Source organism: Scyliorhinus torazame, unplaced genomic scaffold, assembly GCF_047496885.1.
Source record: "Scyliorhinus torazame isolate Kashiwa2021f unplaced genomic scaffold, sScyTor2.1 scaffold_918, whole genome shotgun sequence".
In the NCBI taxonomy this organism is placed as follows: Eukaryota; Metazoa; Chordata; class Chondrichthyes; order Carcharhiniformes; family Scyliorhinidae; genus Scyliorhinus; species Scyliorhinus torazame.
The window spans coordinates 16,384-42,871 of record NW_027308645.1 but is presented as its reverse complement, the minus strand read 5'-3'; the positions used below and the strand labels follow the sequence as shown (position 1 = coordinate 42,871).

At 54.8% G+C, this 26,488-nt stretch overlaps 1 protein-coding gene across 1 annotated transcript in view; it reads right to left on the bottom strand.

Annotated features, from left to right (window-relative positions):
• Positions 1-26,488, bottom strand: part of LOC140406844 (serine hydroxymethyltransferase, mitochondrial-like) — a 68,698-nt gene that overhangs the window by 40,550 nt on the left and 1,660 nt on the right. Inside the window, exons 2-5 of the mRNA XM_072494730.1 lie at positions 26,013-26,152; positions 23,793-23,958; positions 22,447-22,546; positions 21,117-21,272 (exon numbers count right to left, since the gene is read on the bottom strand). Coding sequence (XP_072350831.1) covers positions 21,117-21,272; positions 22,447-22,546; positions 23,793-23,958; positions 26,013-26,152 — 562 coding nt within the window. The remainder of the gene's footprint in view (positions 1-21,116; positions 21,273-22,446; positions 22,547-23,792; positions 23,959-26,012; positions 26,153-26,488) is intronic.

The following is a 26,488-nucleotide window of genomic DNA, read 5'->3' as shown; positions in this document are numbered from 1 at the left end:
CCCATCAAACACTCCCAGGACAGGTACAGCACGGGGTTCGATACAGAGTAAAGCTCCCTCTACACTGTCCCCATCAAACACTCCCAGGACAGGTACAGCACGGGGTTAGATACAGAGTAAATCTCCCTCTACACTGTCCCCATCAAACACTCCCAGGACAGGCACAGCACGGGGTTAGATACAGAGTAAAGCTCCCTCTACACTGTCCCCATCAAACACTCCCAGGACAGGTACAGCACGGCGTTAGATACAGAGTAAAGCTCCCTCTACACTGTCCCCATCAAACACTCCCAGGACAGGTACAGCACGGGGTTAGATACAGAGTAAAGCTCCCTCTACACTGTCCCCATCAAACACTCCCAGGACAGGTACAGCACGGGGTTCAATAGAGTAAAGCTCCCTCTACACTGTCCCCATCAAACACTCCCAGGACAGGTACAGCACGGGGTTCAATAGAGTAAAGCTCCCTCTACACTGTCCCCATCAAACACTCCCAGGACAGGTACAGCACGGGGTAAGATACAGAGTAAAGCTCCCTCTACACTGTCCCCATCAAACACTCCCAGGACAGGTACAGCACGGGGTTCAATAGAGTAAAGCTCCCTCTACACTGTCCCCATCAAACACTCCCAGCACAGGTACAGCACGGGGTTAGATACAGAGTAAAGCTCCCTCTACACTGTCCCCATCAAACACTCCCAGGACAGGCACAGCACGGGGTTAGATACAGAGTAAATCTCCCTCTACACTGTCCCCATCAAACACTCCCAGGACAGGTACAGCACGGGGTTAGATACAGAGTAAAGCTCCCTCTACACTGTCCCCATCAAACACTCCCAGGACAGGCACAGCACGGGGTTAGATACAGAGTAAAGCTCCCTCTACACTGTCCCCATCAAACACTCCCAGGACAGGTACAGCACGGGGTTAGATACAGAGTAAAGCTCCCACTACACTATCCCCATCAAACACTCCCAGGACAGGTACAGCACGGGGTTAGATACAAAGTAAAGCTCTCTCTACACTGTCCCCATCAAACACTCCCAGGACAGGTACAGCACGGGGTTAGATACAGAGTAAAGCTCCCTCTCCACTGTCCCCATCAAACACTCCCAGGACAGATACAGCACGGGGTTAGATACAGAGTAAAGCTCCCTCTACACTGTCCCCATCAAACACTCCCAGGACAGATACAGCACGGGGTTAGATACAGAGTAAAGCTCCCTCTACACTGTCCCCATCAAACACTCCCAGGACAGGTACAGCACTGGGTTGGATACAGAGTAAAGCTCCCTCTACACTGTCCAGATCAAACACTCCCAGGACAGATACAGCACGGGGTTAGATACAGAGTAAAGCTCCCTCTACACTGTCCCCATCAAACACTCCCAGGACAGGCACAGCACGGGGTTAGATACAGAGTAAAGCTCCCTCTACACTGTCCCCCATGAAACACTCCCAGGACAGGTACAGCACGGGGTTAGATACAGAGTAAAGCTCCCTCTACACTGTCCCCATCAAACACTCCCAGGACAGGTACAGCACAGGGTTAGATACAGAGTAAAGCTCCCTCTACACTGTCCCCATCAAACACTCCCAGGACAGGTACAGCACGGGGATAGATACAGAGTAAAGCTCTCTCTATACTGTCCCAATCAAACACTCCCAGGACAGGTACAGCACGGGGTTAGATACAGAGTAAAGTTCCCTCTACACTGTCCCCATCAAACACTCCCAGGACAGGTACAGCACGGCGTTAGATACAGAGTAAAGCTCCCTCTACACTGTCCCCATCAAACACTCCCAGGACAGGTACAGCACGGGGTTAGATACAGAGTAAAGCTCCCTCTACACTGTCCCCATCAAACACTCCCAGGACAGGTAGAGCACGTGGTTAGATACAGAGTAAAGCTCCCTCTATACTGTCCCCATCAAACCCTCCCAAGACAGGTACAGCACGGGGTTAGATACAGAGTAAAGCTCCCACTACACTGTCCGCATCAAACACTCCCAGGGCAGGTACTGCACGGGGTTAGATACAGAGTAAAGCTCCCTCTACACTGTCCCCATCAAACCCTCCCAGGACAGGTGCAGCACGGGGTTAGATACAGAGTAAAGCTCCCTCTACATTGTCCCCATCAAACACTCCCAGGGCAGGTACTGCACGGGGTTAGGTAAAGAGTAAAGCTCCCACTACACTGTCCCCATCAAACACTCCCAGGACAGGTACAGCACGGGGTTAGATACAGAGTAAAGCTCCCTCTACACCGTCCCAATCAAGCACTACCAGGACAGGTACAGCACGGGGTTAGATACAGAGTAAAGCTCCCTCTACATTGTCCCCATCAAACACTCCCAGGACAGGTACAGCACGGGGTTAGTTACAGAGTAAAGCTCTCTCTACACTGTCCCCATCAAACACTCCCAGGACAGGTACAGCACGGGGTTAGATACAGAGTAAAGCTCCCTCTACACTGTCCCCATCAAACACTCCCAGGACAGGTGCAGCACGGGATTAGATACAGAGTAAAGCTCCCACTACACTATCCCCATCAAACACTCCCAGGACAGGTACAGCACGGGGTTAGATACAGAGTAAAGCTCTCTCTACACTGTCCCCATCAAACACTCCCAGGACAGGTACAGCACGGGGTTAGATACAGAGTAAAGCTCCCTCTACACTGTCCCCATCAAACACTCCCAGGACAGGTACAGCACGGGGTTCGATAGAGTAAAGCTCCCTCCACACTGTCCCCATCAAACACTCCCAGGACAGGCACAGCACGGGGTTAGATACAGAGTAAAGCTCCCTCTACACTGTCCCCCATCAAACACTCCCAGGACAGGTACAGCACGGGGTTAGATACAGAGTAAAGCTCCCTCTCCACTGTCCCCATCAAACACTCCCAGGACAGATACAGCACGGGGTTAGATACAGAGTAAAGCTCCCTCTACACTGTCCCCATCAAACACTCCCAGGACAGGCACAGCACGGGGTTAGATACAGAGTAAAGCTCCCTCTACACTGTCCCCCATCAAACACTCCCAGGACAGGTACAGCACGGGGTTAGATACAGAGTAAAGCTCCCTCTACACTGTCCCCATCAAAAATTCCGAGGACAGGTACAGCACGGGGTTAGATACAGAGTAAAGCTCCCTCTACACTGTCCCCATCAAACACTCCCAGGACAGGTACAGCACGGGGTCAGATACAGAGTAAAGCTCCCTCTACACTGTCCCCATCAAACACTCCCAGGACAGGTACAGCACGGGGTTCGATACAGAGTAAAGCTCCCTCTACACTGTCCCCATCAAACACTCCCAGGACAGGTACAGCACGGGGTTAGATACAGAGTAAAGCTCCCTCTACACTGTCCCCATCAAACACTCCCAGGACAGGTACAGCACGGGGTTAGATACAGAGTAAATCTCCCTCTACACTGTCCCCATCAAAGACTCCCAGGACAGGCACAGCACGGGGTTAGATACAGAGTAAAGCTCCCTCTACACTGTCCCCATCAAACACTCCCAGGACAGGTACAGCACGGGGTTAGATACAGAGTAAAGCTCCCTCTACACTGTCCCCATCAAACACTCCCAGGACAGGCACAGCACGGGGTTAGATACAGAGTAAAGCTCCCTCTACACTGTCCCCATCAAACACTCCCAGGACAGGTACAGCACGGGGTTAGATACAGAGTAAAGCTCCCACTACACTATCCCCATCAAACACTCCCAGGACAGGTACAGCACGGGGTTAGATACAGAGTAAAGCTCTCTCTACACTGTCCCCATCAAACACTCCCAGGACAGGTACAGCACGGGGTTAGATACAGAGTAAAGCTCCCTCTACACTGTCCCCATCAAACACTCCCAGGACAGGCACAGCACGGGGTTAGATACAGAGTAAAGCTCCCTCTACACTGTCCCCATCAAACACTCCCAGGACAGGTACAGCACGGGGTTAGATACAGAGTAAAGCTCCCACTACACTATCCCCATCAAACACTCCCAGGACAGGTACAGCACGGGGTTAGATACAGAGTAAAGCTCTCTCTACACTGTCCCCATCAAACACTCCCAGGACAGGTACAGCACGGGGTTAGATACAGAGTAAAGCTCCCTCTACACTGTCCCCATCAAACACTCCCAGGACAGGTACAGCACGGGGTTAGATAGAGTAAAGCTCCCTCTACACTGTCCCCATCAAACACTCCCAGCACAGGTACAGCACTGGGTTAGATACAGAGTAAAGCTCCCTCTACACTGTCCCCATCAAACACTCCCAGGACAGGTACAGCACGGGGTTAGATACAGAGTAAAGCTCCCTCTACACTGTCCCCATCAAACACTCCCAGGACAGGTACAGCACGGGGTTAGATACAGAGTTAAGCTCCCACTACACTATCCCCATCAAACACTCCCAGGACAGGTACAGCACGGGGTTAGATACAGAGTAAAGCTCTCTCTACACTGTCCCCATCAAACACTCCCAGGACAGGTACAGCACGGGGTTAGATACAGAGTAAAGCTCCCTCTACACTGTCCCCATCAAACGCTCCCAGGACAGGTACAGCACGGGGTTCGATAGAGTAAAGCTCCCTCTACACTGTCCCCATCAAACACTCCCAGCACAGGTACAGCACTGGGTTAGATACAGAGTAAATCTCCCTCTACACTGTCCCCATCAAACACTCCCAGGACAGGTACAGCACGGGGTTAGATACAGAGTAAAGCTCCCTCTCCACTGTCCCCATCAAACACTCCCAGGACAGATACAGCACGGGGTTAGATACAGAGTAAAGCTCCCTCTACACTGTCCCCATCAAACACTCCCAGGACAGGCACAGCACGGGTTTAGATACAGAGTAAAGCTCCCTCTACACTGTCCCCCATCAAACACTCCCAGGACAGGTACAGCACGGGGTTAGATACAGAGTAAAGCTCCCTCTACACTGTCCCCCATCAAACACTCCCAGGACAGGTACAGCACGGGGTTAGATACAGAGTAAAGCTCCCTCTACACTGTCCCCATCAAAAATTCCGAGGACAGGTACAGCACGGGGTTAGATACAGAGTAAAGCTCCCTCTACACTGTCCCCATCAAACACTCCCAGGACAGGTACAGCACGGGGTCAGATACAGAGTAAAGCTCCCTCTACACTGTCCCCATCAAACACTCCCAGGACAGGTACAGCACGGGGTTCGATACAGAGTAAAGCTCCCTCTACACTGTCCCCATCAAACACTCCCAGGACAGGTACAGCACGGGGTTAGATACAGAGTAAATCTCCCTCTACACTGTCCCCATCAAACACTCCCAGGACAGGCACAGCACGGGGTTAGATACAGAGTAAAGCTCCCTCTACACTGTCCCCATCAAACACTCCCAGGACAGGTACAGCACGGCGTTAGATACAGAGTAAAGCTCCCTCTACACTGTCCCCATCAAACACTCCCAGGACAGGTACAGCACGGGGTTAGATACAGAGTAAAGCTCCCTCTACACTGTCCCCATCAAACACTCCCAGGACAGGTACAGCACGGGGTTCAATAGAGTAAAGCTCCCTCTACACTGTCCCCATCAAACACTCCCAGGACAGGTACAGCACGGGGTTCAATAGAGTAAAGCTCCCTCTACACTGTCCCCATCAAACACTCCCAGGACAGGTACAGCACGGGGTTAGATACAGAGTAAAGCTCCCTCTACACTGTCCCCATCAAACACTCCCAGGACAGGTACAGCACGGGGTTCAATAGAGTAAAGCTCCCTCTACACTGTCCCCATCAAACACTCCCAGGACAGGTACAGCACGGGGTTAGATACAGAGTAAAGCTCCCTCTACACTGTCCCCATCAAACACTCCCAGGACAGGTACAGCACGGGGTCAGATACAGAGTAAAGCTCCCTCTACACTGTCCCCATCAAACACTCCCAGGACAGGTACAGCACGGGGTTCGATACAGAGTAAAGCTCCCTCTACACTGTCCCCATCAAACACTCCCAGGACAGGTACAGCACGGGGTTAGATACAGAGTAAATCTCCCTCTACACTGTCCCCATCAAACACTCCCAGGACAGGCACAGCACGGGGTTAGATACAGAGTAAAGCTCCCTCTACACTGTCCCCATCAAACACTCCCAGGACAGGTACAGCACGGCGTTAGATACAGAGTAAAGCTCCCTCTACACTGTCCCCATCAAACACTCCCAGGACAGGTACAGCACGGGGTTAGATACAGAGTAAAGCTCCCTCTACACTGTCCCCATCAAACACTCCCAGGACAGGTACAGCACGGGGTTCAATAGAGTAAAGCTCCCTCTACACTGTCCCCATCAAACACTCCCAGGACAGGTACAGCACGGGGTTCAATAGAGTAAAGCTCCCTCTACACTGTCCCCATCAAACACTCCCAGGACAGGTACAGCACGGGGTTAGATACAGAGTAAAGCTCCCTCTACACTGTCCCCATCAAACACTCCCAGGACAGGTACAGCACGGGGTTCAATAGAGTAAAGCTCCCTCTACACTGTCCCCATCAAACACTCCCAGCACAGGTACAGCACGGGGTTAGATACAGAGTAAAGCTCCCTCTACACTGTCCCCATCAAACACTCCCAGGACAGGCACAGCACGGGGTTAGATACAGAGTAAATCTCCCTCTACACTGTCCCCATCAAACACTCCCAGGACAGGTACAGCACGGGGTTAGATACAGAGTAAAGCTCCCTCTACACTGTCCCCATCAAACACTCCCAGGACAGGCACAGCACGGGGTTAGATACAGAGTAAAGCTCCCTCTACACTGTCCCCATCAAACACTCCCAGGACAGGTACAGCACGGGGTTAGATACAGAGTAAAGCTCCCACTACACTATCCCCATCAAACACTCCCAGGACAGGTACAGCACGGGGTTAGATACAAAGTAAAGCTCTCTCTACACTGTCCCCATCAAACACTCCCAGGACAGGTACAGCACGGGGTTAGATACAGAGTAAAGCTCCCTCTACACTGTCCCCATCAAACACTCCCAGGACAGGTACAGCACGGGGTTAGATAGAGTAAAGCTCCCTCTACACTGTCCCCATCAAACACTCCCAGCACAGGTACAGCACTGGGTTAGATACAGAGTAAAGCTCCCTCTACACTGTCCCCATCAAACACTCCCAGGACAGGTACAGCACTGGGTTGGATACAGAGTAAAGCTCCCTCTACACTGTCCAGATCAAACACTCCCAGGACAGATACAGCACGGGGTTAGATACAGAGTAAAGCTCCCTCTACACTGTCCCCATCAAACACTCCCAGGACAGGCACAGCACGGGGTTAGATACAGAGTAAAGCTCCCTCTACACTGTCCCCCATCAAACACTCCCAGGACAGGTACAGCACGGGGTTAGATACAGAGTAAAGCTCCCTCTACACTGTCCCCATCAAACACTCCCAGGACAGGTACAGCACAGGGTTAGATACAGAGTAAAGCTCCCTCTACACTGTCCCCATCAAACACTCCCAGGACAGGTACAGCACGGGGATAGATACAGAGTAAAGCTCTCTCTATACTGTCCCAATCAAACACTCCCAGGACAGGTACAGCACGGGGTTAGATACAGAGTAAAGTTCCCTCTACACTGTCCCCATCAAACACTCCCAGGACAGGTACAGCACGGCGTTAGATACAGAGTAAAGCTCCCTCTACACTGTCCCCATCAAACACTCCCAGGACAGATACAGCACGGGGTTAGATACAGAGTAAAGCTCCCTCTACACTGTCCCCATCAAACACTCCCAGGACAGGCACAGCACGGGGTTAGATACAGAGTAAAGCTCCCTCTACACTGTCCCCCATCAAACACTCCCAGGACAGGTACAGCACGGGGTTAGATACAGAGTAAAGCTCCCTCTACACTGTCCCCATCAAACACTCCCAGGACAGGTACAGCACAGGGTTAGATACAGAGTAAAGCTCCCTCTACACTGTCCCCATCAAACACTCCCAGGACAGGTACAGCACAGGGTTAGATACAGAGTAAAGCTCCCTCTACACTGTCCCCATCAAACACTCCCAGGACAGGTACAGCACGGGGTTAGATACAGAGTAAAGCTCCCTCTACACTGTCCCCATCAAACACTCCCAGGACAGGTACAGCACGGGGTTAGATACAGAGTAAAGCTCCCTCTACACTGTCCCCATCAAACACTCCCAGGACAGGTACAGCACCGGGTTAGATACAGAGTAAAGCTCCCTCTACACTGTCCCCATCAAACACTCCCAGGACAGGTACAGCACAGGGTTAGATACAGAGTAAAGCTCCCTCTACACTGTCCCCATCAAACACTCCCAGGACAGGTACAGCACGGGGTTAGATACAGAGTAAAGCTCCCTCTACACTGTCCCCATCAAACACTCCCAGGACAGGTACAGCACGGGGTTAGATACAGAGTAAAGCTCCCTCTACACTGTCCCCATCAAACACTCCCAGGACAGCTACAGCACGGGGTTAGATACAGAGTAAAGCTCCCTCTACACTGTCCCCATCAAACACTCCCAGTACAGGAACAGCACGGGGTTAGATACAGAGTAAAGCTCCCTCTACACTGTCCCCATCAAACACTCCCAGGACAGGTACAGCACGGGGATAGATACAGAGTAAAGCTCTCTCTATACTGTCCCAATCAAACACTCCCAGGACAGGTACAGCACGGGGTTAGATACAGAGTAAAGTTCCCTCTACACTGTCCCCATCAAACACTCCCAGGACAGGTACAGCACGGCGTTAGATACAGAGTAAAGCTCCCTCTACACTGTCCCCATCAAACACTCCCAGGACAGGTACAGCACGGGGTTAGATACAGAGTAAAGCTCCCTCTACACTGTCCCCATCAAACACTCCCAGGACAGGTAGAGCACGGGGTTAGATACAGAGTAAAGCTCCCTCTACACTGTCCCCATCAAACCCTCCCAAGACAGGTACAGCACGGGGTTAGATACAGAGTAAAGCTCCCACTACACTGTCCGCATCAAACACTCCCAGGGCAGGTACTGCACGGGGTTAGATACAGAGTAAAGCTCCCTCTACACTGTCCCCATCAAACCCTCCCAGGACAGGTGCAGCACGGGGTTAGATACAGAGTAAAGCTCCCTCTACACCGTCCCAATCAAGCACTACCAGGACAGGTACAGCACGGGGTTAGATACAGAGTAAAGCTCCCTCTACATTGTCCCCATCAAGCACTCCCAGGACAGGTACAGCACGGGGTTAGTTACAGAGTAAAGCTCTCTCTACACTGTCCCCATCAAACACTCCCAGGACAGGTACAGCACGGGGTTAGATACAGAGTAAAGCTCCCTCTACACTGTCCCCATCAAACACTCCCAGGACAGGTACAGCACGGGGTTAGATACAGAGTTAAGCTCCCACTACACTATCCCCATCAAACACTCCCAGGACAGGTACAGCACGGGGTTAGATACAGAGTAAAGCTCTCTCTACACTGTCCCCATCAAACACTCCCAGGACAGGTACAGCACGGGGTTAGATACAGAGTAAAGCTCCCTCTACACTGTCCCCATCAAACACTCCCAGGACAGGTACAGCACGGGGTTCGATAGAGTAAAGCTCCCTCTACACTGTCCCCATCAAACACTCCCAGCACAGGTACAGCACTGGGTTAGATACAGAGTAAATCTCCCTCTACACTGTCCCCATCAAACACTCCCAGGACAGGTACAGCACGGGGTTAGATACAGAGTAAAGCTCCCTCTCCACTGTCCCCATCAAACACTCCCAGGACAGATACAGCACGGGGTTAGATACAGAGTAAAGCTCCCTCTACACTGTCCCCATCAAACACTCCCAGGACAGGCACAGCACGGGGTTAGATACAGAGTAAAGCTCCCTCTACACTGTCCCCCATCAAACACTCCCAGGACAGGTACAGCACGGGGTTAGATACAGAGTAAAGCTCCCTCTACACTGTCCCCATCAAAAATTCCGAGGACAGGTACAGCACGGGGTTAGATACAGAGTAAAGCTCCCTCTACACTGTCCCCATCAAACACTCCCAGGACAGGTACAGCACGGGGTCAGATACAGAGTAAAGCTCCCTCTACACTGTCCCCATCAAACACTCCCAGGACAGGTACAGCACGGGGTTCGATACAGAGTAAAGCTCCCTCTACACTGTCCCCATCAAACACTCCCAGGACAGGTACAGCACGGGGTTAGATACAGAGTAAATCTCCCTCTACACTGTCCCCATCAAACACTCCCAGGACAGGCACAGCACGGGGTTAGATACAGAGTAAAGCTCCCTCTACACTGTCCCCATCAAACACTCCCAGGACAGGTACAGCACGGGGTTAGATACAGAGTAAAGCTCCCTCTACACTGTCCCCATCAAACACTCCCAGGACAGGTACAGCACGGGGTTAGATACAGAGTAAAGCTCCCTCTACACTGTCCCCATCAAACACTCCCAGGACAGGTACAGCACGGGGTTCAATAGAGTAAAGCTCCCTCTACACTGTCCCCATCAAACACTCCCAGGACAGGTACAGCACGGGGTTAGATACAGAGTAAAGCTCCCTCTACACTGTCCCCATCAAACACTCCCAGGACAGGTACAGCACGGGGTTCAATAGAGTAAAGCTCCCTCTACACTGTCCCCATCAAACACTCCCAGCACAGGTACAGCACTGGGTTAGATACAGAGTAAATCTCCCTCTACACTGTCCCCATCAAACACTCCCAGGACAGGTACAGCACGGGGTTAGATACAGAGTAAAGCTCCCTCTCCACTGTCCCCATCAAACACTCCCAGGACAGATACAGCACGGGGTTAGATACAGAGTAAAGCTCCCTCTACACTGTCCCCATCAAACACTCCCAGGACAGGTACAGCACGGGGTTAGATACAGAGTAAAGCTCCCTCTCCACTGTCCCCATCAAACACTCCCAGGACAGATACAGCACGGGGTTAGATACAGAGTAAAGCTCCCTCTACACTGTCCCCATCAAACACTCCCAGGACAGGCACAGCACGGGGTTAGATACAGAGTAAAGCTCCCTCTACACTGTCCCCCATCAAACACTCCCAGGACAGGTACAGCACGGGGTTAGATACAGAGTAAAGCTCCCTCTACACTGTCCCCATCAAAAATTCCGAGGACAGGTACAGCACGGGGTTAGATACAGAGTAAAGCTCCCTCTACACTGTCCCCATCAAACACTCCCAGGACAGGTACAGCACGGGGTCAGATACAGAGTAAAGCTCCCTCTACACTGTCCCCATCAAACACTCCCAGGACAGGTACAGCACGGGGTTCGATACAGAGTAAAGCTCCCTCTACACTGTCCCCATCAAACACTCCCAGGACAGGTACAGCACGGGGTTAGATACAGAGTAAAGCTCCCTCTACACTGTCCCCATCAAACAATCCCAGGACAGGTACAGCACGGGGTTCGATACAGAGTAAAGCTCCCTCTACACTGTCCCCATCAAACACTCCCAGGACAGGTACAGCACGGGGTTCAATAGAGTAAAGCTCCCTCTACACTGTCCCCATCAAACACTCCCAGGACAGGTACAGCACGGGGTTAGATACAGAGTAAAGCTCCCTCTACACTGTCCCCATCAAACACTCCCAGGACAGGTACAGCACGGGGTTCAATAGAGTAAAGCTCCCTCTACACTGTCCCCATCAAACACTCCCAGCACAGGTACAGCACTGGGTTAGATACAGAGTAAATCTCCCTATACACTGTCCCCATCAAACACTCCCAGGACAGGTACAGCACGGGGTTAGATACAGAGTAAAGCTCCCTCTCCACTGTCCCCATCAAACACTCCCAGGACAGATACAGCACGGGGTTAGATACAGAGTAAAGCTCCCTCTACACTGTCCCCATCAAACACTCCCAGGACAGGCACAGCACGGGGTTAGATACAGAGTAAAGCTCCCTCTACACTGTCCCCATCAAACACTCCCAGGACAGGTACAGCACGGGGTTCAATAGAGTAAAGCTCCCTCTACACTGTCCCCATCAAACACTCCCAGGACAGGTACAGCACGGGGTTAGATACAGAGTAAAGCTCCCTCTACACTGTCCCCATCAAACACTCCCAGGACAGGTACAGCACGGGGTTCAATAGAGTAAAGCTCCCTCTACACTGTCCCCATCAAACACTCCCAGCACAGGTACAGCACGGGGTTAGATACAGAGTAAAGCTCCCTCTACACTGTCCCCATCAAACACTCCCAGGACAGGTACAGCACGGGGTTAGATACAGAGTAAAGCTCCCTCTCCACTGTCCCCATCAAACACTCCCAGGACAGATACAGCACGGGGTTAGATACAGAGTAAAGCTCCCTCTACACTGTCCCCATCAAAAATTCCGAGGACAGGTACAGCACGGGGTTAGATACAGAGTAAAGCTCCCTCTACACTGTCCCCATCAAACACTCCCAGGACAGGTACAGCACGGGGTCAGATACAGAGTAAAGCTCCCTCTACACTGTCCCCATCAAACACTCCCAGGACAGGTACAGCACGGGGTTCGATACAGAGTAAAGCTCCCTCTACACTGTCCCCATCAAACACTCCCAGGACAGGTACAGCACGGGGTTAGATACAGAGTAAAGCTCCCTCTACACTGTCCCCATCAAACAATCCCAGGACAGGTACAGCACGGGGTTCGATACAGAGTAAAGCTCCCTCTACACTGTCCCCATCAAACACTCCCAGGACAGGTACAGCACGGGGTTCAATAGAGTAAAGCTCCCTCTACACTGTCCCCATCAAACACTCCCAGGACAGGTACAGCACGGGGTTAGATACAGAGTAAAGCTCCCTCTACACTGTCCCCATCAAACACTCCCAGGACAGGTACAGCACGGGGTTCAATAGAGTAAAGCTCCCTCTACACTGTCCCCATCAAACACTCCCAGCACAGGTACAGCACTGGGTTAGATACAGAGTAAATCTCCCTCTACACTGTCCCCATCAAACACTCCCAGGACAGGTACAGCACGGGGTTAGATACAGAGTAAAGCTCCCTCTCCACTGTCCCCATCAAACACTCCCAGGACAGATACAGCACGGGGTTAGATACAGAGTAAAGCTCCCTCTACACTGTCCCCATCAAACACTCCCAGGACAGGCACAGCACGGGGTTAGATACAGAGTAAAGCTCCCTCTACACTGTCCCCATCAAACACTCCCAGGACAGGTACAGCACGGGGTTAGATACAGAGTAAAGCTCCCTCTACACTGTCCCCATCAAACACTCCCAGGACAGGTACAGCACGGGGTTCAATAGAGTAAAGCTCCCTCTACACTGTCCCCATCAAACACTCCCAGGACAGGTACAGCACGGGGTTAGATACAGAGTAAAGCTCCCTCTACACTGTCCCCATCAAACACTCCCAGGACAGGTACAGCACGGGGTTCAATAGAGTAAAGCTCCCTCTACACTGTCCCCATCAAACACTCCCAGCACAGGTACAGCACTGGGTTAGATACAGAGTAAATCTCCCTCTACACTGTCCCCATCAAACACTCCCAGGACAGGTACAGCACGGGGTTAGATACAGAGTAAAGCTCCCTCTCCACTGTCCCCATCAAACACTCCCAGGACAGATACAGCACGGGGTTAGATACAGAGTAAAGCTCCCTCTACACTGTCCCCATCAAACACTCCCAGGACAGGTACAGCACGGGGTTAGATACAGAGTAAAGCTCCCTCTCCACTGTCCCCATCAAACACTCCCAGGACAGATACAGCACGGGGTTAGATACAGAGTAAAGCTCCCTCTACACTGTCCCCATCAAACACTCCCAGGACAGGCACAGCACGGGGTTAGATACAGAGTAAAGCTCCCTCTACACTGTCCCCCATCAAACACTCCCAGGACAGGTACAGCACGGGGTTAGATACAGAGTAAAGCTCCCTCTACACTGTCCCCATCAAAAATTCCGAGGACAGGTACAGCACGGGGTTAGATACAGAGTAAAGCTCCCTCTACACTGTCCCCATCAAACACTCCCAGGACAGGTACAGCACGGGGTCAGATACAGAGTAAAGCTCCCTCTACACTGTCCCCATCAAACACTCCCAGGACAGGTACAGCACGGGGTTCGATACAGAGTAAAGCTCCCTCTACACTGTCCCCATCAAACACTCCCAGGACAGGTACAGCACGGGGTTAGATACAGAGTAAAGCTCCCTCTACACTGTCCCCATCAAACAATCCCAGGACAGGTACAGCACGGGGTTCGATACAGAGTAAAGCTCCCTCTACACTGTCCCCATCAAACACTCCCAGGACAGGTACAGCACGGGGTTCAATAGAGTAAAGCTCCCTCTACACTGTCCCCATCAAACACTCCCAGGACAGGTACAGCACGGGGTTAGATACAGAGTAAAGCTCCCTCTACACTGTCCCCATCAAACACTCCCAGGACAGGTACAGCACGGGGTTCAATAGAGTAAAGCTCCCTCTACACTGTCCCCATCAAACACTCCCAGCACAGGTACAGCACTGGGTTAGATACAGAGTAAATCTCCCTATACACTGTCCCCATCAAACACTCCCAGGACAGGTACAGCACGGGGTTAGATACAGAGTAAAGCTCCCTCTCCACTGTCCCCATCAAACACTCCCAGGACAGATACAGCACGGGGTTAGATACAGAGTAAAGCTCCCTCTACACTGTCCCCATCAAACACTCCCAGGACAGGCACAGCACGGGGTTAGATACAGAGTAAAGCTCCCTCTACACTGTCCCCATCAAACACTCCCAGGACAGGTACAGCACGGGGTTCAATAGAGTAAAGCTCCCTCTACACTGTCCCCATCAAACACTCCCAGGACAGGTACAGCACGGGGTTAGATACAGAGTAAAGCTCCCTCTACACTGTCCCCATCAAACACTCCCAGGACAGGTACAGCACGGGGTTCAATAGAGTAAAGCTCCCTCTACACTGTCCCCATCAAACACTCCCAGCACAGGTACAGCACTGGGTTAGATACAGAGTAAATCTCCCTCTACACTGTCCCCATCAAACACTCCCAGGACAGGTACAGCACGGGGTTAGATACAGAGTAAAGCTCCCTCTACACTGTCCCCATCAAACACTCCCAGGACAGGTACAGCACGGGGTTAGATACAGAGTAAAGCTCCCTCTCCACTGTCCCCATCAAACACTCCCAGGACAGATACAGCACGGGGTTAGATACAGAGTAAAGCTCCCTCTACACTGTCCCCATCAAAAATTCCGAGGACAGGTACAGCACGGGGTTAGATACAGAGTAAAGCTCCCTCTACACTGTCCCCATCAAACACTCCCAGGACAGGTACAGCACGGGGTCAGATACAGAGTAAAGCTCCCTCTACACTGTCCCCATCAAACACTCCCAGGACAGGTACAGCACGGGGTTCGATACAGAGTAAAGCTCCCTCTACACTGTCCCCATCAAACACTCCCAGGACAGGCACAGCACGGGGTTAGATACAGAGTAAAGCTCCCTCTACACTGTCCCCATCAAACAATCCCAGGACAGGTACAGCACGGGGTTCGATACAGAGTAAAGCTCCCTCTACACTGTCCCCATCAAACACTCCCAGGACAGGTACAGCACGGGGTTCAATAGAGTAAAGCTCCCTCTACACTGTCCCCATCAAACACTCCCAGGACAGGTACAGCACGGGGTTAGATACAGAGTAAAGCTCCCTCTACACTGTCCCCATCAAACACTCCCAGGACAGGTACAGCACGGGGTTCAATAGAGTAAAGCTCCCTCTACACTGTCCCCATCAAACACTCCCAGCACAGGTACAGCACTGGGTTAGATACAGAGTAAATCTCCCTCTACACTGTCCCCATCAAACACTCCCAGGACAGGTACAGCACGGGGTTAGATACAGAGTAAAGCTCCCTCTCCACTGTCCCCATCAAACACTCCCAGGACAGATACAGCACGGGGTTAGATACAGAGTAAAGCTCCCTCTACACTGTCCCCATCAAACACTCCCAGGACAGGCACAGCACGGGGTTAGATACAGAGTAAAGCTCCCTCTACACTGTCCCCATCAAACACTCCCAGGACAGGTACAGCACGGGGTTCAATAGAGTAAAGCTCCCTCTACACTGTCCCCATCAAACACTCCCAGGACAGGTACAGCACGGGGTTAGATACAGAGTAAAGCTCCCTCTACACTGTCCCCATCAAACACTCCCAGGACAGGTACAGCACGGGGTTCAATAGAGTAAAGCTCCCTCTACACTGTCCCCATCAAACACTCCCAGCACAGGTACAGCACTGGGTTAGATACAGAGTAAATCTCCCTCTACACTGTCCCCATCAAACACTCCCAGGACAGGTACAGCACGGGGTTAGATACAGAGTAAAGCTCCCTCTACACTGTCCCCATCAAACACTCCCAGGACAGGTACAGCACGGGGTTAGATACAGAGTAAAGCTCCCTCTCCACTGTCCCCATCAAACACTCCCAGGACAGATACAGCACGGGGTTAGATACAGAGTAAAGCTCCCTCTACACTGTCCCCATCAAACACTCCCAGGACAGGCACAGCACGGGGTTAGATACAGAGTAAATCTCCCTCTACACTGTCCCCATCAAACACTCCCAGGACAGGTACAGCACGGGGTTAGATACAGAGTAAAGCTCCCTCTACACCGTCCCCATCAAACACTCCCAGGACAGGTACAGCACGGGGTTCAATAGAGTAAAGCTCCCTCTACACTGTCCCCATCAAACACTCACAGGACAGGTACAGCACGGGGTTAGATACAGAGTAAAGCTCCCTCTACACTGTCCCCATCAAACACTCCCAGGACAGGTACAGCACGGGGTTCAATAGAGTAAAGCTCCCTCTACACTGTCCCCATCAAACACTCCCAGCACAGGTACAGCACTGGGTTAGATACAGAGTAAATCTCCCTCTACACTGTCCCCATCAAACACTCCCAGGACAGGTACAGCACGGGGTTAGATACAGAGTAAAGCTCCCTCTACACTGTCCCCATCAAACACTCCCAGGACAGGTACAGCACGGGGTTAGATACAGAGTAAAGCTCCCTCTCCACTGTCCCCATCAAACACTTCCAGGACAGATACAGCACGGGGTTAGATACAGAGTAAAGCTCCCTCTACACTGTCCCCATCAAACACTCCCAGGACAGGCACAGCACGGGGTTAGATACAGAGTAAATCTCCCTCTACACTGTCCCCATCAAACACTCCCAGGACAGGTACAGCACGGGGTTAGATACAGAGTAAAGCTCCCTCTACACTGTCCCCATCAAACACTCCCAGGACAGGTACAGCACGGGGTTCAATAGAGTAAAGCTCCCTCTACACTGTCCCCATCAAACACTCCCAGCACAGGTACAGCACTGGGTTAGATACAGAGTAAATCTCCCTCTACACTGTCCCCATCAAACACTCCCAGGACAGGTACAGCACGGGGTTAGATACAGAGTAAAGCTCCCTCTCCACTGTCCCCATCAAACACTCCCAGGACAGATACAGCACGGGGTTAGATACAGAGTAAAGCTCCCTCTACACTGTCCCCATCAAACACTCCCAGGACAGGTACAGCACGGGGTTAGATACAGAGTAAAGCTCCCTCTACACTGTCCCCATCAAACACTCCCAGGACAGGTACAGCACGGGGTTAGATACAGAGTAAAGCTCCCTCTACACTGTCCTCATCAAACACTCCCAGGACAGGCACAGCACGGGGTTAGATACAGAGTAAAGCTCCCTCTACACTGTCCCCATCAAACACTCCCAGGACAGGTACAGCACGGGGTTCAATAGAGTAAAGCTCCCTCTACACTGTCCCCATCAAACACTCACAGGACAGGTACAGCACGGGGTTAGATACAGAGTAAAGCTCCCTCTACACTGTCCCCATCAAACACTCCCAGGACAGGTACAGCACGGGGTTCAATAGAGTAAAGCTCCCTCTACACTGTCCCCATCAAACACTCCCAGGACAGGTACAGCACGGGGTTCGATACAGAGTAAAGCTCCCTCTACACCGTCCCCATCAAACACTCCCAGGACAGGTACAGCACGGGGTTAGATACAGAGTAAAGCTCCCTCTACACTGTCCCCATCAAACACTCCCAGGACAGGTACAGCACGGGGTTAGATACAGAGTAAATCTCCCTCTACACTGTCCCCATCAAACACTCCCAGGACAGGTACAGCACGGGGTTAGATACAGAGTAAAGCTCCCTCTACACTGTCCCCATCAAACACTCCCAGGACAGGTACAGCACGGGGTTAGATACAGAGTAAAGCTCCCTCTCCACTGTCCCCATCAAACACTCCCAGGACAGGTACAGCACGGGGTTAGATACAGAGTAAAGCTCCCTCTACACTGTCCCCATCAAACACTCCCAGGACAGGTACAGCACGGGGTTAGATACAGAGTAAATCTCCCTCTACACTATCCTCATCAAACACTCCCAGGACAGGCACAGCACGGGGTTAGATACAGAGTAAAGCTCCCTCTACACTGTCCCCATCAAACACTCCCAGGACAGGTACAGCACGGGGTTCAATAGAGTAAAGCTCCCTCTACACTGTCCCCATCAAACACTCTCAGGACAGGTACAGCACGGGGTTAGATACAGAGTAAAGCTCCCTCTACACTGTCCCCATCAAACACTCCCAGGACAGGTACAGCACGGGGTTCAATAGAGTAAAGCTCCCTCTACACTGTCCCCATCAAACACTCCCAGCACAGGTACAGCACTGGGTTAGATACAGAGTAAATCTCCCTCTACACTGTCCCCATCAAACACTCCCAGGACAGGTACAGCACGGGGTTAGATACAGAGTAAAGCTCCCTCTACACTGTCCCCATCAAACACTCCCAGGACAGGTACAGCACGGGGTTAGATACAGAGTAAAGCTCCCTCTCCACTGTCCCCATCAAACACTTCCAGGACAGATACAGCACGGGGTTAGATACAGAGTAAAGCTCCCTCTACAGTGTCCCCATCAAACACTCCCAGGACAGGCACAGCACGGGGTTAGATACAGAGTAAATCTCCCTCTACACTGTCCCCATCAAACACTCCCAGGACAGGTACAGCACGGGGTTAGATACAGAGTAAAGCTCCCTCTCCACTGTCCCCATCAAACACTCCCAGGACAGATACAGCACGGGGTTAGATACAGAGTAAAGCTCCCTCTACACTGTCCCCATCAAACACTCCCAGGACAGGTACAGCACGGGGTTAGATACAGAGTAAAGCTCCCTCTACACTGTCCCCATCAAACACTCCCAGGACAGGTACAGCACGGGGTTAGATACAGAGTAAAGCTCCCTCTACACTATCCTCATCAAACACTCCCAGGACAGGCACAGCACGGGGTTAGATACAGAGTAAAGCTCCCTCTACACTGTCCCCATCAAACACTCCCAGGACAGGTACAGCACGGGGTTCAATAGAGTAAAGCTCCCTCTACACTGTCCCCATCAAACACTCACAGGACAGGTACAGCACGGGGTTAGATACAGAGTAAAGCTCCCTCTACACTGTCCCCATCAAACACTCCCAGGACAGGTACAGCACGGGGTTCGATACAGAGTAAAGCTCCCTCTACACTGTCCCCATCAAACACTCCCAGGACAGGTACAGCACGGGGTTCAATAGAGTAAAGCTCCCTCTACACTGTCCCCATCAAACACTCCCAGCACAGGTACAGCACTGGGTTAGATACAGAGTAAATCTCCCTCTACACTGTCCCCATCAAACACTCCCAGGACAGGTACAGCACGGGGTTAGATACAGAGTAAAGCTCCCTCTCCACTGTCCCCATCAAACACTCCCAGGACAGATACAGCACGGGGTTAGATACAGAGTAAAGCTCCCTCTACACTGTCCCCATCAAACACTCCCAGGACAGGTACAGCACGGGGTTAGATACAGAGTAAAGCTCCCTCTACACTGTCCCCATCAAACACTCCCAGGACAGGTACAGCACGGGGTCAGATACAGAGTAAAGCTCCCTCTACACTGTCCCCATCAAACACTCCCAGGACAGGTACAGCACGGCGTTAGGTACAGAGTAAAGCTCCCTCTACACTGTCCCCATCAAACACTCCCAGGACAGGTACAGCACGGGGTTAGATACAGAGTAAAGCTCCCTCTACACTGTCCACATCAAACACTCCCAGGACAGGTACAGCACGGGGTTAGATACAGAGTAAAGCTCCCTCTACACTGCCCCCATCAAACACTCCCAGGACAGGTACAGCACGGGGTTCGATAGAGAGTAAAGCTCCCTCTACACTATCCCCATCAAACACTCCTAGGGCAGGTACAGCACGGGGTTAGATAGAGAGTAAAGCTCCCTCTACACTATCCCCATCAAACACTCCTAGGGCAGGTACAGCACGGGGTTAGATAGAGAGTAAAGCTCCCTCTACACTATCCCCATCAAACACTCCTAGGGCAGGTACAGCACGGGGTTAGATACAGAGTAAAGCTCCCTCTACACTATCCCCATCAAACACTCCTAGGGCAGGTACAGCACGGGGTTAGATAGAGAGTAAAGCTCCCTCTACACTATCCCCATCAAACACTCCTAGGACAGGTACAGCACGGGGTTAGATACAGAGTAAAGCTCCCTCTACACTGTCCCCATCAAACACTCCCAGGACAGGTACAGCACAGAGTTATATACAGAGTAAAGCTCCCTCTACACTGTCCCCATCAAACACTCCCAGGACAGGTACAGCACGGGGTTAGATACAGAGTAAAGCTCCCTCTACACTGTCCCCATCAAACACTCCCAGGACAGGTACAGCACGGGGTTAGATACAGAGTAAAGCTCCCTCTACACTGTCCCCATCAAACACTCCCAGGACAGGTACAGCACGGGGTTAGATACAGAGTAAAGCTCCCTCTACACTGTCCCCGTCAAACACTCGCAGGACAGGTACAGCACGGGGTTAGATACAGAGTAAAGCTCCCTCTACACTGTCCCCATCAAACACTCCCAGGACAGATACAGCACGGGGTTAGACACAGAGTAAAGCTCCCTCCACGAGATATTCACCTAGCCTGAGGCCTCCCGGGACGAGGGCGCTTTTGTCTCCCGGGCAGGTGTTCTTGTTGGCAGTGATGGATACCAGCTCCAGCGCCCGCTCAGCCCTCGCTCCATCCATCCCCTTCCGCTGTAGGTTGACCAATACCAGGTGGTTATCGGTGCCCCCTGGAGCAAGACAAGGCAGATTACAGCACGGGGGCTGGAGGAGGTTACAGAGATAGGGAGGAGTGTAGGGGGCTGGAGGAGGTTACAGAGATAGGGAGGGGTGTAGGGGGGCTGGAGGAGGTTACAGAGATAGGGAGGGTTGTAGGGGACTGGAGGAGGTTACAGAGAGAGGGAGGGGTGTAGGGGACTGGAGGAGGTTACAGAGATAGGGAGGGTTGTAGGGGGCTGGAGGAGGTTACAGAGATAGGGAGGGTTGTAGGGGACTGGAGGAGGTTACAGAGAGAGGGAGGGGTGTAGGGGACTGGAGGAGGTTACAGAGATAGGGAGGGTTGTAGGGGGCTGGAGGAGGTTACAGAGATAGGGAGGGGTGTAGGGGGCTGGAGGAGGTTACAGAGATAGGGAGGGGTGTAGGGGGGCTGGAGGAGGTTACAGAGATAGGGAGGGCTGTAGGGGGCTGGAGGAGGTTACAGAGATAGGGAGGAGTGTAGGGGGCTGGAGGAGGTTACAGAGATAGGGAGGGGTGTAGGGGGGCTGGAGGAGGTTACAGAGATAGGGAGGGTTGTAGGGGACTGGAGGAGGTTACAGAGAGAGGGAGGGGTGTAGGGGACTGGAGGAGGTTACAGAGATAGGGAGGGTTGTAGGGGGCTGGAGGAGGTTACAGAGATAGGGAGGGTGTGGGGGGCTGGAGGAGGTTACAGAGATAGGGAGGGGTGTAGGGGGCTGGAGGAGGTTACAGAGATAGGGAGGGGTGTAGGGGGCTGGAGGAGGTTACAGAGATAGGGAGGGGTGTAGGGGGCTGGAGGAGGTTACAGAGATAGGGAGGGGTGTAGGGGGGCTGGAGGAGGTTACAGAGATAGGGAGGGCTGTAGGGGGCTGGAGGAGGTTACAGAGATAGGGAGGAGTGTAGGGGGCTGGAGGAGGTTACAGAGATAGGGAGGGGTGTAGGGGGGCTGGAGGAGGTTACAGAGATAGGGAGGGTTGTAGGGGACTGGAGGAGGTTACAGAGAGAGGGAGGGGTGTAGGGGACTGGAGGAGGTTACAGAGATAGGGAGGGTTGTAGGGGGCTGGAGGAGGTTACAGAGATAGGGAGGGGTGTAGGGGGCTGGAGGAGGTTACAGAGATAGGGAGAATTTCCCACGTTCCGCAGTTCTGGAACCTTCCGCGTTGGACTCACCCGAGACTAAGGTGTACCCCTTCCTGAGCAAGGCCTCGGCCATCGACTTGGCGTTCTTGAGCACCTGTCGAGAATATTCTTGGAACATCGGTGTGTTCGCCTGAGGGAGGGAGGGAGGGAGGGAGGGAGGGAGGGAGGGAGGGAGGGAGGGAGGGAGGGAGGGAGGGAGGGAGGGAGGGAGGGAGGGAGGGAGGGAGGGAGGGAGGGAGGGAGGGAGGGAGGGAGGGAGGGAGGGAGGGAGGGAGGGAGGGAGGGAGGGAGGGAGGGAGGGAGGGAGGGAGGGAGGGGAGGGAGGGGAGGGAGGGAGGGGAGGGAGGGAGGGAGGGAGGGAGGGAGGGAGGGAGGGAGGGAGGGAGGGAGGGAGGGAGGGAGGGAGGGGAGGGGAGGGGAGGGGAGGGGAGGGGAGGGAGGGGAGGGAGGGAGGGGAGGGAGGGGAGGGAGGGGAGGGGAGGGAGGGGAGGGGAGGGAGGGGAGGGAGGGGAGGGAGGGAGGGAGGGGAGGGGAGGGAGGGGAGGGGAGGGAGGGGAGGGGAGGGAGGGGAGGGGAGGGAGGGGAGGGGAGGGAGGGGAGGGGAGGGGAGGGAGGGGAGGGAGGGGAGGGAGGGAGGGAGGGGAGGGGAGGGAGGGGAGGGGAGGGAGGGGAGGGGAGGGAGGGGAGGGGAGGGAGGGGAGGGGAGGGAGGGGAGGGGAGGGAGGGGAGGGGAGGGAGGGGAGGGGAGGGAGGGGAGGGAGGGGAGGGGAGGGAGGGGAGGGAGGGGAGGGAGGGAGGGGAGGAAGGGGAGGGAGGGTGGGGGAGGAAGGGGAGGGAGGGTGGGGGGGGAGGGAGGGAGGGTGGGGGGGGAGGGAGGGAGGGTGGGGGGGAGGGAGGGAGGGTGGGGGGGGAGGGAGGGAGGGTGGGGGGGGGAGGGAGGGAGGGTGGGAGGGAGGGGGGGAGGGGGGGAGGGTGGGAGGGAGGGAGGGTGGGAGGGTGGGGGACAAGAGGGGAATACTTTAATGTGCGCACTCTCTGTGCGAGTCGGCCAGTGGGCACAGACAGAGGCCGTTCCGTCCACGCAGCCCTGCCGGCCTTCTCCGTCGGTCGATCCGTCCATTCAGCGCTCCATTCCGCTCCCTGCTCTATCGACAGTAACCCCCCCCCCCGTGGGTTCGACACCCTGCGGCACGCGATCCCCGACTCCGCTCAAGGGGAGGAGGGGGTTCCGACGTGATCGCGCGCCCGTGAAATCCAGGGCAGCGGTCTTGGTCCCACCGACCGCCTTACCGCGGCGCTCCTCAGCGGGTGTCCGGGGTGCCCCTCCCTCGTCCGGATCGCTGGCACGCGCCCCCCCGCCCCCCGCTACCTCTTACCTGCTTCAGGGCAACGGCCACTGCGGCGATGGCGTGATTGTGGGGTCCGCCTTGGAGCGACGGGAAGACGGCAAAGTTGACCTTCTCCTCCAGGTCGTACATGAGCGGTTTCCCAGTCTTCTGGTTCGTCGACCTCACGCCCTTGCGGTAGAAGATCAAACCGGCGCTGAATGGAAAAGGCACATTTAAGCGTGACTTGCTCCCAACGCAGGACTGAGGGAGCGCCGCACTGTGGGAGGGTCGGTGCTGAGGGAGCGCCGCACTGTGGGAGGGTCGGTGCTGAGGGAGCTCCGCACTGTGGGAGGGTCGGTGCTGAGGGAGCTCCGCACTGTGGGAGGGTCAGTGCTGAGGGAGCTCCGCACTGTGGGAGGGTCGGTGCTGAGGGAGCGCCGCACTGTGGGAGGGTCAGTGCTGAGGGAGCTCCGCACTGTGGGAGGGTCAGTGCTGAGGGAGCGCCGCACTGTGGGAGGGTCAGTGCTGAGGGAGTGCCGCACTGTGGGAGGGTCAGTGCTGAGGGAGCGCCGCACTGTGGGAGGGTCAGTGCTGAGGGAGTGCCGCACTGTGGGAGGGTCAGTGCTGAGGGAGCTCCGCACTGTGGGAGGGTCAGTGCTGAGGGAGCTCCGCACTGTGGGAGGGTCAGTGCTGAGGGAGCTCCGCACTGTGGGAGGGTCAGTGCTGAGGGAGCTCCGCACTGTGGGAGGGTCAGTGCTGAGGGAGCGCCGCACTGTGGGAGGGTCGGTGCTGAGGGAGCGCCGCACTGTGGGAGGGTCGGTGCTGAGGGAGCTCCGCACTGTGGGAGGGTCGGTGCTGAGGGAGCTCCGCACTGTGGGAGGGTCAGTGCTGAGGGAGCTCCGCACTGTGGGAGGGTCAGTGCTGAGGGAGCGCCGCACTGTGGGAGGGTCGGTGCTGAGGGAGCTCCGCACTGTGGGAGGGTCAGTGCTGAGGGAGCTCCGCACTGTGGGAGGGTCAGTGCTGGGGGAGCGCCGCACTGTGGGTGGGTCAGTGCTGAGGGAGCGCCGCACTGTGAGAGGGTCAGTGCTGAGGGAGCGCCGCACTGTCGGTGGGTCAGTGCTGAGGGAGCTCCGCACTGTGGGAGGGTCAGTGCTGAGGGAGCTCCGCACTGTGGGAGGGTCAGTGCTGAGGGAGCGCCGCACTGTGGGTGGGTCAGTGCTGAGGGAGCGCCGCACTGTGGGAGGGTCAGTGCTGAGGGAGTGCCGCACTGTGGGAGGGTCAGTGCTGAGGGAGCTCCGCACTGTGGGAGGGTCAGTGCTGAGGGAGCGCCGCACTGTGGGAGGGTCAGTGCTGAGGGAGCTCCGCACTGCGGGAGGGTCAGTGCTGAGGGAGCGCCGCACTGTGGGAGGGTCAGTACTGAGGGAGCGCCGCACTGTGGGAGGGTCGGTGCGGAGGGAGCTCCGCACTGTGGGAGGGTCGGTGCTGAGGGAGCTCCGCACTGTGGGAGGGTCGGTGCTGAGGGAGCTCCGCACTGTGGGAGGGTCAGTGCTGAGGGAGCTCCGCACTGCGGGAGGGTCAGTGCTGAGGGAGCGCCGCACTGTGGGAGGGTCAGTACTGAGGGAGCGCCGCACTGTGGGAGGGTCGGTGCTGAGGGAGCTCCGCACTGTGGGAGGGTCGGTGCTGAGGGAGCTCCGCACTGTGGGAGGGTCGGTGCTGAGGGAGCCCCGCACTGTGGGAGGGTCAGTGCTGAGGGAGCGCCGCACTGTGGGAGGGTCGGTGCTGAGGGAGCTCCGCACTGTGGGAGGTTCGGTGCTGAGGGAGCTCCGCACTGTGGGAGGGTCGGTGCTGAGGGAGCGCCGCACTGTGGGAGGGTCAGTGCCGAGGGAGCGCCGCACTGTGGGAGGGTCAGTGCTGAGGGAGCTCCGCACTGTGGGAGGGTCAGTGCTGAGGGAGCGCCGCACTGTGGGAGGGTCGGTGCTGAGGGAGCTCCGCACTGTGGGAGGGTCGGTGCTGAGGGAGCGCCGCACTGTGGGAGGGTCAGTGCTGAGGGAGCGCCGCACTGTGGGAGGGTCGGTGCTGAGGGAGCTCCGCACTGTGGGAGGGTCAGTGCTGAGGGAGCGCCGCACTGTGGGAGGGTCGGTGCTGAGGGAGCTCCGCACTGTGGGAGGGTCGGTGCTGAGGGAGCTCCGCACTGTGGGAGGGTCGGTGCTGAGGGAGCGCCGCACTGTGGGAGGGTCAGTGCTGAGGGAGGGAGACTCTTTTACTCACCGAGCTCCTCTCAATGTTTTGTGTGTTGTGGTGGTCACAAGGTCGGAGTATTCGAACGGCGATGGAATCACTTTGGCCGCCACCAGCCCGCTGATGTGCGCCATGTCCGACAACAGGTAGGCTCCGATCTCATTACAAATCTGCGGAGACAATTCATGCGGTCACAGCCATTCAGCCCTTCCCCCTCCGCCTCGACCCTCCCTATCTCTGTAACCTCCTGCAGCCCCCTACACCCCTCCCTATCTCTGTAACCTCCTCCAGTCCCCTACACCCCTCCCTATCTCTGTAACCTCCTCCAGTCCCCTACACCACTCCCTATCTCTGTAACCTCCTCCAGTCCCTACACCTCTACCTATCTCTGTAACCTCCTCCAACCCCTACACCCTCCCTATCTCTGTAACCTCCTCCAGCCCCTACAACCCTCCCTGTCTCTGTAACCCCCTCCAGCCCCCGACACCCCTCCCTATCTCTGTAAC